The sequence below is a fragment of the Antennarius striatus genome, chromosome 22 (genome assembly GCF_040054535.1).
Source record: "Antennarius striatus isolate MH-2024 chromosome 22, ASM4005453v1, whole genome shotgun sequence".
NCBI lineage: Eukaryota > Metazoa > Chordata > Actinopteri > Lophiiformes > Antennariidae > Antennarius > Antennarius striatus.
In genome coordinates this window covers 8311162-8324298 of record NC_090797.1, presented here as the reverse complement: position 1 = coordinate 8324298, position 13137 = coordinate 8311162, and the positions used below count along the sequence as shown (strand labels likewise).

At 38.2% G+C, this 13137-nt stretch overlaps 1 protein-coding gene across 3 annotated transcripts in view; it reads right to left on the bottom strand.

Annotated features, from left to right (window-relative positions):
- Positions 1 to 367: 367 nt before the first annotated feature.
- Positions 368 to 13137, bottom strand: part of syt1a (synaptotagmin Ia) — a 140338-nt gene continuing 127568 nt past the window's right edge. For all 3 annotated transcript variants that reach the window (XM_068306334.1, XM_068306332.1, XM_068306333.1), the window contains 2 exons: positions 7036 to 7169; positions 368 to 4298 (listed from right to left, as the gene is read on the bottom strand). In XM_068306334.1, coding sequence (XP_068162435.1) covers positions 4092 to 4298; positions 7036 to 7169 — 341 coding nt within the window. In that variant the 3' untranslated portion in view covers positions 368 to 4091. The remainder of the gene's footprint in view (positions 4299 to 7035; positions 7170 to 13137) is intronic.

Genomic DNA, 13137 nt, shown 5'->3' with positions numbered 1-13137 from the left:
TGCCCAGAGCAAAATAGAAACTATATTTTTTGTTTGTTTGTTTGTTTTCACTGTGGTACTCACACTCACATGTCAGGCGCCTCTATTACCTTTAGATGGCAGTAGTGAATAACGAGTAGGGATGGATGATTCGAGTCCAAGTCACTGCAAACATCATTAAGAATTTGTCATGCGAGCAATGCATGGAGACACTTTTCTTTCTGATGTGACAGGAGTCTCATACAGCATTGAGTGAAACGTTGTAGCAATAGTACTAAACGTTTTAGTAAGTAAATTTCCTGTTGGGAGTCTATGACAGTATCTATATTTAACACTGACGACTGTCTGTGCTCCACAAGTGGGAAAAAAATGACATGATAAGCATCTGTATCAACAGGAAATAAAACGTTTTTATTGATCATTTGTGTATATGAAGTTATATAACAACAGTCAGAAAACTCCACAGAGTGAATCACTACACAAAGTGAAACAAAACTGTAAAACACCTCATCAAAAATGAAGGTATACACAGCAAATATAACTGTCAGCAGCTCGCTGTCACCGCGAGCGATATGGCAGGAAAAAACACCCCAAACAGTTCTACGAGATTACAGAGAAAATTTCCACACACAAAATACTCAAGCAGGCAGTTGATATACACAAAGGCAACTAGGATCTTTCTACAGCATCAGATTCTAATACTTTACACAGCTTTGTTTTTGAAAGGTCAGTGTGGCTTTTAGTCACTGGAGAGAATCTTGAGTTCCTTGTCACACAGAGAGCTTGATAAGGTATTGTTTGCAAGTGGAGACTTTAGGGTTTGATTATGCATGTATACTTTGGTAGGGAATCACAATAAGAGAAGAATTGCATTGCGGGTAATGGCTTTTGCTTTGTGGATTTTCCACAGACTTCACAATCCAATGCGATACTGCCCATACCGGAATTCCCTGATACGTGTCTACAAGGTTGTGTTGCATCTCTCACAATTGTCTTTGATTTCTTTTATTTGCACAACCATTTTGCACTAATATTGAATTGCTCAGGAAACTTCACAGAGCCTTCACTTTACGCTTAATATTATTACTTTTAAATCTGAAGCTGTACTGGAATTCATGAATCTACATACGTATGTAAAACATGTCAAATAAAATAATCCCTCCATGTCAGGAGGGATGGAAATGCAACTGTATTTAAGTATACTCACTGATTTTGGAATGCTATTAGATGGGGGGAAATTTTCCCCCAAAGGGTTATGAAAGATATTCATAACAATTTAAAAAATATAAACAAAAGGAATTTATTTTACAACAAAAAGTGCAAAGTACATCTAATCTCATGTTTAATCTACACCAACACAGCTCATACTGTACATTCAAACTTTTCAGCTCAAATATAAAAGGGGTTTTTGATTAAACATAGAAGCTAACAACTAAAACAATCCAAAATGAGAATGATGATGAGATATAATATATGGATGACTGAAAAAAATGTGTCTGAATAATCATTTCACTTTATAGTCATTCTAGATATACATTTTTAACATAATTATGTAAATATATACATGGCATTTTGAGGGGATATTTAAATGCAACTCTCGTTTGGTATTTAATTAATGCTCCCTGAAATTTCTGATGCTGGAACTGTGTGCGAGAGGAGAAAACAAACCTGCGAAAAGGGAGTAAACCCTAAACATAGGTGTCAAGCTCCAACCTATAAACTGAATCTATGTGTGCTGTGTCCTAACCATTTCACTGGAAAGGAGAAACATCTCTCTGGACTGGAACCCTCCTCTAGAGTCCAAATCTTTTTTTAATCAGGCAATGCCACCCATGTTAACACTATGGGATGAACATATAAGTATTGCACAGTGCTCAACAAAATGCTGTGTGAAGCGACACGCTCTCGCTCAGATTAAACCGCCTCTTGTTTTTTTTTTTTGGGACGCATGATGCCAGGTGACGTCATGCGTTCTCTCTTTCTCTGCATGTAGAAGGGAAAATGGCAGTAAACGCTACGACATCACTACGGAACAAACTGGTTTCTCTACCTACTGATAAGTCTACATCTCTAAGCACACACGGCAGTCACAGTGATACACGAAGCAGTCCTCAGAGACTCAAATGGAATGACAAGTAGCTTTTTCATAATAGTGCTATCAACTACACAATTACATTGAAAACATTTAGAAAGTCCTCCTGAAGCTAGCATCGAGTATATGCAAGAGGTTCCTCCAAGATAAGAGACTTCATGGTTTCCACGAAATAAAACTTTTTCCCCTTCTAATTGGACCCGTAGTAAAGGACATGACGGACCTACGCAGACCATTAACTTTACGGTTAATTCACCCTCTTCTGTTGTAATCCTATGTCAACAAGATAACAAAACTGATGCAACTGCTGTTGAAGGAAAACTGATTTGTCATCACTGCTTTACTTTTTCTTTTATAAAGTCGATCAAGCAGGCGGGTTTCTGACTCCCTCCCCCCGCTGGTGTCCTGAAATAAAGTCATCCAACAATTTTCCATAAACGTCTTTCTGAAAAAGCTAGTTCTAAGACACCAGTGCAAAACAGCAGCCACGTAAAGGTTGAAATTGGCAGTAAAACATGGCTAACGCTATTTTCACTGTGAAGGCAACGTAAAGCAAAGACTGCGATTCAGGGCACCATGGCAGCCAAAGACATTGTTCCCAATAAACCAAAGCTACAACCACTAGCAAGAGGAAGTGTGCATGAAGAGAGGGTCTCCACATAAGTATCCTCCCTGAAAATGGCAGTGTTTAGAAACTTGCTTCACCTCTGTCAAAGTAATCACCTATGGTGACTCAAAGTTTAAACGTCCCTTTCCTCCTTTCTGATTGAAGGCAAGGGGATCCCAAGTGACAGCCCCCGGTGTCAGCAGATCTCCCCCCATTCCAGTAAAGATTGTAAAAATAAAAAAAATCATGCAGTTTGCTAAAAAGAGTAAAGACGTTGAATTACACTAAAAAATAGTCCTCTTAAAACCAGAGTTGTGACTTTTTATTTAAATTATCTCTCAAAGATCGCACCCTGGCCGAAATTCACTATACTGTGCTGCCAACAAAATAAGCAGTTTACAAAGTTTTGTTGGATGAGCTTAAGGACACAATGGCTACAGCTTGGTGCTTTTTTCCCCCACAAGGACTATTTTTGAAGGGCTGACAAATATTTTGGAGGCAGTATTTTCCATTTTGGTAAGACAACCTTTAAGGAAATTAAAATGAGGACCTGTTTTACTTAAAATAAACCAATTAAACAAAATGCTACCTGGATTGCTTTAAATATTGTTTCTGTGTATCAAACTAAATATACAGATCCTCTGATTGAGAAATAAGTACAAAATGTCATAAGAAATCATGTGCTTGTGTAATTTCCAGCAGCATAATTTTTTCCCTCAAAACCATAGCAGTTAATGGCCTTGTATTTTAGAGTTTTGTGTAAATATATTTGCCTGTTCCTCTCCTGTGAATGATCCGTGATGATCTTCTGCTCAACTTAATACCAAGACATCGTCCTTACATTGTGACTATAGTGACTTGCAGGTAAGAATTATTTTATTTTTTTCTACACTGTAATAAGGTAATAAGGTAGAATTTTTAAATCCTGGGATATATAATATTGGCTTTCCTCTATATCTGCATTTACATAATTTAAAATAGAACATCTTATTAAAAACATCAAGATATACACAGATTAGGAAACGGGTAACAACATACAAACACATAAACTAGAAATCATTTTTGTCTGCATACTTATATATACAACTGTGGTACAATAAAGTCTTTCAGTCATGCGCTATCTATACAGATCATATTGCTTAAAAGAAGGGGGTTGGGGCAGTAAAGGGCACAGAGATGAAAGTTTAAGGAATAAAAATAGAAGAAAAAGCAAGATTAGTGGAGAACCTGATTAAAAATAAGCAAGAGGGTGGAATGTTGCAAGATGTTTTAACAATAAGGACTATTTGTGAACAGTAAATCTGGGAGAAGTTGGGGTTAAGAGTGGGTTACATGGATGGACCCATATATCACTGAGGTATTTACACATACTGGCTAAAGAGTACTACAAGGCAGACACTGAAAGGCCCCTGCCTATTTCTTGGTGGAGAGCTGAACGTCCACCTCTTCCTCAGGCTTCAGCACATGCCACTGGGCGATGGGTCTCCTGGGGTTAGCCAGCATGTCAGACCAGTGGCGCAGCTCTGTCCCCGAGCTGTTGAGGCCCACAAAGACTTTGCCAATGGCATCATTCTTGCCGATCTTGTCATAGTCCAGAACAGTTATAACAACTTGCACTTTCTGTAGAATGAGAAAAAAGAGAGAACTTAAGCATAAATCATATTGTCATCAGCATATACAGGATTAATGCTCCTTTAACATATGGCAATGTTTTCAGTGTGTAAATTTAGTATAGATTATTTTAATCCATCTAAAATATAGACTATAAATATATATCTGTAGTGTTGGTTTGTTTGCTCAGTGCAAACAAGCAAGCGTAGTGCTGAAAGGCTCTTGATTGTTTTGAAATCTTTATAAAAAAGTTCCTAAAACACTCCTCTATTCCATGACAAACTGATCTTATGGTGAAACTGCTTTTGTTAAGAACAAAAATCAACCAACCAAGTGTCGACACAGATTGTTGACGCATAGACTAACTTATTGCTGATGCTCTTAAACATCTTTTGGTCTTTCAGTCACATTTGCTCTGTTTCCACTGCCATTCCTTCTGTCAGTGTGTTTTTCCATCATTTTGGAGCAAATTCATGGTTCCTCAGGTTGTTACACTGCTTATGTTGCTGACCTAGTTTTTTTGTTTGGTTTAAGAAAAAATGAAAAGCACCAAGGCGTGTGCATCTGAGAATTTTCCTCTAAAACATCTACTAGTTGCAATGTGGTTATTAAAACGCCCTGATGAACTATTGCAGTGTGCATGGCAATGCATGTTTACAGAGTTAGATAATGTGCATTTCTCTGTATAAACTAGCACCTAGCTCTTACTTTGAAGAGTACAGTAAAGCACAGCCATTCAGACATTAGTGCTCATTAACACAGTTCATAGATTGAAGACAAGGTCGCAATTATTTTCTGAACCCAATACAGTAAAAGGCTTCGATCCACCAGTATCCTGAGACTGGGCTACCATCACCTGCATGAGCACAGAGTCTATAATAAAACAGCATGTCTAATACACCATGTAATGAAATGTCGTCAGGGTTAGCTGGTTTATAAAACCACAGTTCACCTTCTCATTTCTAATTGAATCACGTCTTCTTTGATTGTTTTTTTTTTTGAAATTATCACAGACCAGCCAATGTTGTCCCAACGGTATTGACATCACAGAGATTGATTTTCCAATAATAATCACATTATTCGCAGCTAAGAGCTCAACATTTTAGGAAATAAACTTATTAGCTTGCGTTCAGAGATGGAATAAAGTGCTGTTATCAGTCTCATGTTTTACCTACGTATATCTATGCCACGCTGTGTGTGTGTGTGTGTGTGTGCGTGCGTGCGTGCGTGCATGCAAGTGTATGTGTGTGTGTGTGTTAGCGGGGGGGCAGGATCTACAAATAAGTCAGGACATCAGGACATGAGAGAAAATAAGTACAGATAAAAGCAGGAGATGCTCTCAACCTCCTGACCTTTAGACCAGAATAATTATACAATTGCTATCTTTTATATGATTGGCTAGAAAGAGGCAAATGATATCAAGGATGGTGAGAATGACAGTGACCAAGACCCAACATTAGTGAAGTATCCCCAGACATCTGGATGATGCTCATCATAATGACCATGTATTTGTATGTTGTATGTTTGTACAGACAAAGAGCACCGGAACGTTCTCATGTGAGTAAAGTAAATTTAGGGAGGGACTATTCATTGGACCTTTTCATGGATCCAGCTTTACCTGTGGGCTAATTACGCATACTCAAGTTAATGTAGAAATATGCTTTCAAAATCCAAAACAGAACTTCTGTCAGTGTTGGAAATTACACCAATTACAAGTGCCTTTTGCAATCCTTACAGTCTTTGTAACTATTAAATATTAAATTAAGATTAATTACATCTGAGGTCAAGTTTACCTCCAATACCCCACTCCACCTTTGGAGATGAAAGCATCTCATTTGTGGCTTTTTCCTAGCTAGCGCTGCAATTTTTGTAAATTTGAACATGAGAGAAAACTGTCAGAAAGAAATCAGTTAACCAATTAAATTATCTGCCCGCACCACCAAACAGAGGTTATGTTGTGAGAGTCAGATTACATTGAAGTCTAAAGTTTAAGAGCTATTAGTGAGGATAAGAAAGTTTGAACAGTTTAAAATTACCACACAATATTTAGGGAGATAGGCTGCTTCTTGACTGATTATTCCAGTCAGGTCAGCTGTCTTTAACTTATAAAATATTTCCATTGCACCCAGAAGAATATTCAGTACACTTAATCAATGTCGAGTTCTGAGTATATTATTTCTCTCATAATTATTTAATGATCGACCTGAGTCTTGATGATGTGATAAAAATGTAAATACAGCCACCATACTGGTATCAGCAGCACTACATTAAGACGTGATTTAGATCAAAACACTTTAAATGGAATCCAAGTCTCATGGTCGCAAACTCATGATTTCTGAGCTGTGACAGTATTAATCAATTTGAGTCAATTACTGTCTTGCCTGAAGTCAGAATGTTGTTCATTGCTATTCCTTTCCGGTACTGTTTTTTTTTTTTTTTGCATTTTTGAAAATAATTTCCTTCATTCTGGGGGTAAAAAAAACACACCTCAAGTGTTTTATATATATAGCATTTGTTGTATATATTGAAATCCTGATATAGATGGCATGCAACATGTATTTTAGCTTAAGCTACATGCTACATGGTGTTATTTAAATTTAAAATGTTATTTAAGATGACATACATTTTATTGCACTATATTTCACACTGATTATTTGGTAAATGAGCATTCCTCATTTATTTTTCATACGCAGCAAGCATATATTTATGTGCCACAGTCTTATTTGACAAATGTATGAGGATATACCTGGATTTGTTCAAATGGAACTTCAAAGCTGAAGGACTCGTTGTAGTAAGGGTTGAGGGTGTTCTTCTTGATTGTCGTCTTCTTCTTCTTCAGCCGCTTACCATTTTGCATCAGGTGGATCTTCACATATGGATCTGCAAATGAAAAGTTAAAGAATACTTGGTTACAACAGACATAAATACAGCAATCAGAAGCATTGATAAATATAGAACCGGCAATTGGTTATGATCAAAAGCCTGAGCCTGCACCTTTGTTTGTATAAATCAGTTAACCTTCCTTATTCAAGAGCCTCATTTTGTGAATGTCTTCTGAAGTGGCACCCAAGTGGTCTGGTTTGTCCATTCTCATCCACTCTCTGGCAATCAGACAGAGCGTGTGTCTGAAAAATATAAACCCTGTTTATGACGCTATGCTACTCCTCCTGATTTGTTGCCAATTTCCGAGTAGTAATCACAAGTCAATTGGAGAAGAAGAGGGTTAGAGAAAACAAATACAAGGGAAGGCAGCAAAGTCTCTTTCAAACAATTAAATACGCACAATGTTTTTGAAGCAGTTGTCAAAGTCGCACACATAACAAGGGTGCGAAAAAGTTTTCCGAGCAATGTAATTTAGTGTTTTCTGTGCGAATTGTAGTGACAAAATTGAATATGTGTTTTACAGTTTTTACAGTTCAAAGATGCTGCTGCAGTTGGTTGAACAATGATCTTTATGGGCTCTATTCACCATTACTGTCACACTGTTGGTGTTGGTCTCTGCTGAAGCACGCTGGTAGCAACAAAATAACTATGTGTTGATCTGAGTTCAAATAACTTACAATTACCCTAAAACAAAGTAGACTGGACTTCCATTTTGTGTTTTATACAATTTGAGGTTTCTGTATTCAAGGTATAAACTGAGTGGGCAGATTTTCTAGGATAATCAGGTTTTTAACTTTGGTTCTGCACAAGTAAATTTGCAGCATGCAAATGCAGATTTACAGTAACTGGGTTACCTTGCATCTTCATGTTTTGCCCATCTTCCTGCAATGGTCCGACTAAGGCTGGACAGTATTTGTTGCCAGCGTATCAGTTTTCAGATGCTTAGTTAGTTTTTAAACAGGATTATGGAAAATAAAAACATTGAGCACGAGATTGGAAGCCCTAACAGTCCAACCCAGCACAGCTCTAAAATGTATTTGCTTGAATGATTGAAGTTTGACGTAAAATCCATCATCTGTTCTTCACAGACTTCAGACCACTGCTGTTTGATGTTTACCGCTCATCGCATTTTTTATTACTACTCTCCCAATCAAAATGTAACACAACATTCATTTCTAGAGAAAATATATATTAAACTATTATACCTCTCATTGTTAAATGATCAGTACCAAAAAATAAAATGAAGCCTTGGCTTTCATGAATTAAAAAAAAAAAAATTGACCAGACTTTTATTTCCGTATGCGGACTGCATCAACATCTCTGTGTAATTTATCTTTTACGACAGCACGCTGCTTGAGAAAGACAAAAACAAATAACCACAATAATCTCAGAGATGCTAATGAGGTAGTTCCTCGCCTGAGGCTTGAACCTCAGAGCGGTGCATCGGAATGAATAAAGAGAAAGATTTTGAATCACAGCTTATAATTAGTTGTTGAAATACTGCATGCTCTGATAATCTGGATTTGTCTCTGAATCCCATATGCACAAAGTCTTTATACTGTTTCATGTTTTGAGATGAGGGAGCTGCACTGAAAAATGTCTTCTTCTTTTTTAGCTTGGATTTCTAGCAATAGCAAAAACTGAACAAGCTTAGCTCTTTTAATCTTTTATCCAATTTATGAGGATAAAAAATCTGATTGGAGACTAGCAGTTTCATCCAAGACAGCTGAAATGAATATAGAGAAAGCCACACAAACAGAATAAAAGGGTAAAAACAGGAGGAATAAATAGATGAAAGAGACATGTGCAAAACGGTAACAGGCTCCTAATGGAGTGGGTGTCCATTATTACTCTCCTGCTGGGAACTGGAGTGGCAGGATGAGAAAAACGCTGAATGAGGTCGGTGTGTGTTGTGACTTTGTGTAGGTATACATCAGCAGCATCTAAATGAGAGCTTCTGACGCACAAGATTATATGTTTGCAGCAGCAGAATGAGAACTTATACACATATTTCATCAGATATATGTCTGGAGTTCATGTCGATGCTAAAACTTTGGGTGTTTGGCAGACTACATGAAATCTTACAAATGTCAGCATGGAATTCTCTATTGTTTCCGCACAGAACTCCCACAAGTCATCCTCCAGTGCTGTCACATTTACCCCCCTTGGATTGTCTGTATAAGCAAAGTGTCTGTACATTTTCTTTGTTTCATCAACCGTGGGTGGCAAACTGTGTGGGCAGACCTTTGTGTCATCAGGTTTACAGAGATCTAAAGAAAGTCAGAATGAGAAATGGCAAAAGACAACGGGGGTAGAGATGACAGAATCAGGACTTTGTTCTTGATGAATTACATCTTTAAAAAGATTCCTTGAAGAACCATTTTAAAATTAGTGAACATTATCAGCTGTTGATAGCAATCAGGATAACAGTAGTTTCTTGAGTTAAAACTCTGACTGCCTTTGAAATAGTTGTACCTGACTCATATTAAAATGATCACTTTAAACAGATCTTAACCATGAACATATGGCTTGCCATTGTTCAAAGACCTGTCCAAAAATCAAAGCCAACATCAACCCTCGGCTTAAGTCGTTAAATGGTTTGAGGGCGCAACGTAAGTCAAAAGACGTACGGTGAATTAACTTCTCCAGGTTAAACCAAAAATAGCTATTCCCAGTTCTATACTGTACTTCATTTATGAATGCATTCTAATAATATATGGTTAATATGAATCTATTTTAACCTTACAGTGAAATACATTTTATTTTTTTGTAATAGTAAAGAAAAACATCGCAATCTGGTCTTCTGCTGCTTTTTCCAGTGTGCGGGTCAAGGGGTTGATGGAGTCTATCCCAGTGAAATACTGCCTAATAACATGTTTTTATATGTTTTTATTCTTCCTTAATGTACTGTAAAATTATATTATGTTCCTTTAACGGTTTACTAGTGATTTCACAAATCCAAAATGTGTGGCGGACAGATCTAAAATCAAGTATAATGACATAAACGTGCATCAAAAAAAAAAAGATATATAATCAAGAATGACGTAACTGGAAGCAGCATAAGCCGACGTATACCTGTGCAATTAATCACAGATCAAGTAAAGGCTTTCTTTTTAAAGGCAATTAAGCAACAATACTGTAGTTAGTGTTTGTATTTGTTCCCGTCATAAGTCTGGCTACTTATGCTAGAAAGGGTAATGACACAATGTAGTTGCTTTACCATTTACTTTTGGTTTTTTGATGCTGAAACACATCTATAACAGGGACTGCTACAGCAGGTTCAATGCATCTGATGCATCCTTTCATATTTGAAACCGTGCTTGAATAAACACAATATGACAGTTGAATGGGATTACTAAAGATAATGAGAGTTTGGCATTATTGAGTTTTGGGAGGCTCGGTGTACTTCATATCCGGCCCAATTTACCATCTTATCCCAGACAGGTGTAATCTCCTCCATTTCATGGATGAATGCCAGCCCTGCTGATGCAAAGGTGCTTCCTCACTGCACAGAGGCTTGTCTACGTCATCCTGAGGTTACTCATCTGAGTCCTGGATCTTGGCCATCGTTTTATGAGGGGATTTACTATCAGTTGTTCATACATTTCCCCTAGGAAGCTTGAAGCAGGTTTCTGGATAAGTGATGAGCTTTGGGACAAATCAGCTGTAGAGTTCTGTAGAGCTACTAAAGCTGTCTAATTTTAAAGTGGTTACTTACAGTTTGGATGTCACACTGAGAATAATTGCCAGCTGTGACTCACTTAGATTATTTTGGTAGTACAGTACCTCTTACAGTTGAAGCTTCAATACTACAGTATTTGCAGAGCTTCACAACACCAAACACAGAATCTGTTTCCTCCTCTGACTTCATGGGGAATAGCTGATGCAAGCTATAGCTGTATTTTGCTAAATGAACACCAGTGCATGTAGGGTTAAATACAGCCAGGCTGTCATCTTAGCTTTCTTCCCATCATTTTGGATTTACCATGGTGGGCGCACCCAGGGGTGACTGTCGGTTTAGTTTTACACGCTCAGCTCAGTGGTGAAAGGCACGCATACCACACAGGCATAAGCATTTACAGTGGATTCCTTCTGGGCTGCAGGAACTGGATCGGGAAAATGTGAAGGTGAATCTTGATGATGTTTCATTTGTACAATGAGAATCTTAATTATCTAGAAGCTCATCTACTTCTAATCATATGCAGCCTCTGTGGAATTTGTTTACATCAGAGCAAAATTCTGACAGAACAGATGCTGAAAAAAATAAATGTTACGTTCCCCTAATCTCTTACGAATTGCTTTCTTCTCTCAGGGTGTGTTCATCATCTTAATGATCCCTCTGGCTCGTCGCTTTACTGACTGGGGGGAAACCTCTCAGTTCAACCACGGAAACAGGACAAATAAACCCTCCATGCGAAAGGCTTGATGGTGAGATGGAGCTCCAGGTCGGGGCAGTTCGGCTTCATTACCGCCGCCACGGCGCCTGTGTGCCTTGATAACCTCCCTCACTGTGAGCCATTACCTGGTTTGTGTCGCCTCACAACCCTCTGGGAAGTCTTCAGCGGTACAAAGAGGATGGAACAAAACAGTCCTTCCGCCCTACCTTTATAAACCAATTGTGCAACTCCCATTCAAAGACGCTGCAAGACATTTAGCCTTTTTGTCCGACACACTTTTGAGTCACCTTTAATGGTGGATAAACTGAGGGATAGGCTGTAGCAGATTGAAATACAATACATTTTCAAAACTGAAAATGGGTGCAATTTCTGCTGTTCATCAGCTAAAATAACAATACATTTGTAGGAGCTTGAACGAGTTTCTGGTTACTTTGGCAACTGCTGCAATTACTGGCTTTTACAATTCTGCGAAACTCCAGGCTGTATCGCCCACTAGATTTTCCAGATTTATTCAAATCTGAGTGCCTACAACTCAACATAATAGGCACGTATGGTAACGATACATTGGTGTGGGGTTGGCTAAAGTCGAAAGAGGAGTGAGTTGTCTGCAATGAGGCCGGGATTATTTTGAGACGACAGCTAAAGAGTATGCTGCTCGGTGCATCACGACAGTTAAGTAGCAACGATTCCGAGAAGCACCGAAAAGTCAATCTTACTTTTAAAAATATAATTTCAAAAGTCCCTCCTTGTAAGGGACACGGCATGGAGATGGACTTGGAGGGATGTTTCATGAGGAGCCAATCAAAAGAATTATTTTGATTATACATTGGTTAATGATAATACCCACATCTTCCTCAGTGAGCTATAATTAGGCATGGTAAACAGGATGACAATAGAGGAGAAGGCTGATCCCAGGCCATCAATTACTTGTCCTCCTCCTTAAGCTCCGGCTGAGCCGCCCAGCGCATGGAGGCTAATTATTGTTATTAAGGACCTGCACATTATTTCATCCATCTGCTACACTTTTAAGTCCATTATCAGCATGGAAAAGCACAGCTAACCAAAATCAAAACTCAACCACGATTAACAGTATTTCTTAGCTAGGTGCAATTAGAAATATGTACTGTGCTATTAGTCTGGGCTAATAATTCACCCTGAAACTCACAGACCAGTGCACACAGATAAAATGTGCTCCAATTAAACATGGCATACAGTATGTGGTGTCAAAACTATCTGGTTTCCCTGCTATTAACCTGGCCTTCAAACGGAATAAATTTACACCCTTTTAATTCCGGCTGGTTGATGTGGTTGACAGCTTAAAACATCGACAACCCTACGATGCAAATGGACGAATGTGAGGGCTTATGCAAGAAACTAAAAATGAAAGCAGGAGTGGTGCTTTTCATTTATTTGTATTTTTTCTTAACCAAATGACTGCTTGCATTGGTCTGATAGATGAAAAGGAGCTCTTAATGTGAGCCATGCCACTGTGCTGCAGGATGTTTAGGCTCACATGGACACTGGGCTGTCAAGCAGAAAGAAAGTGGACCCAGGTGTATGGTAATTGC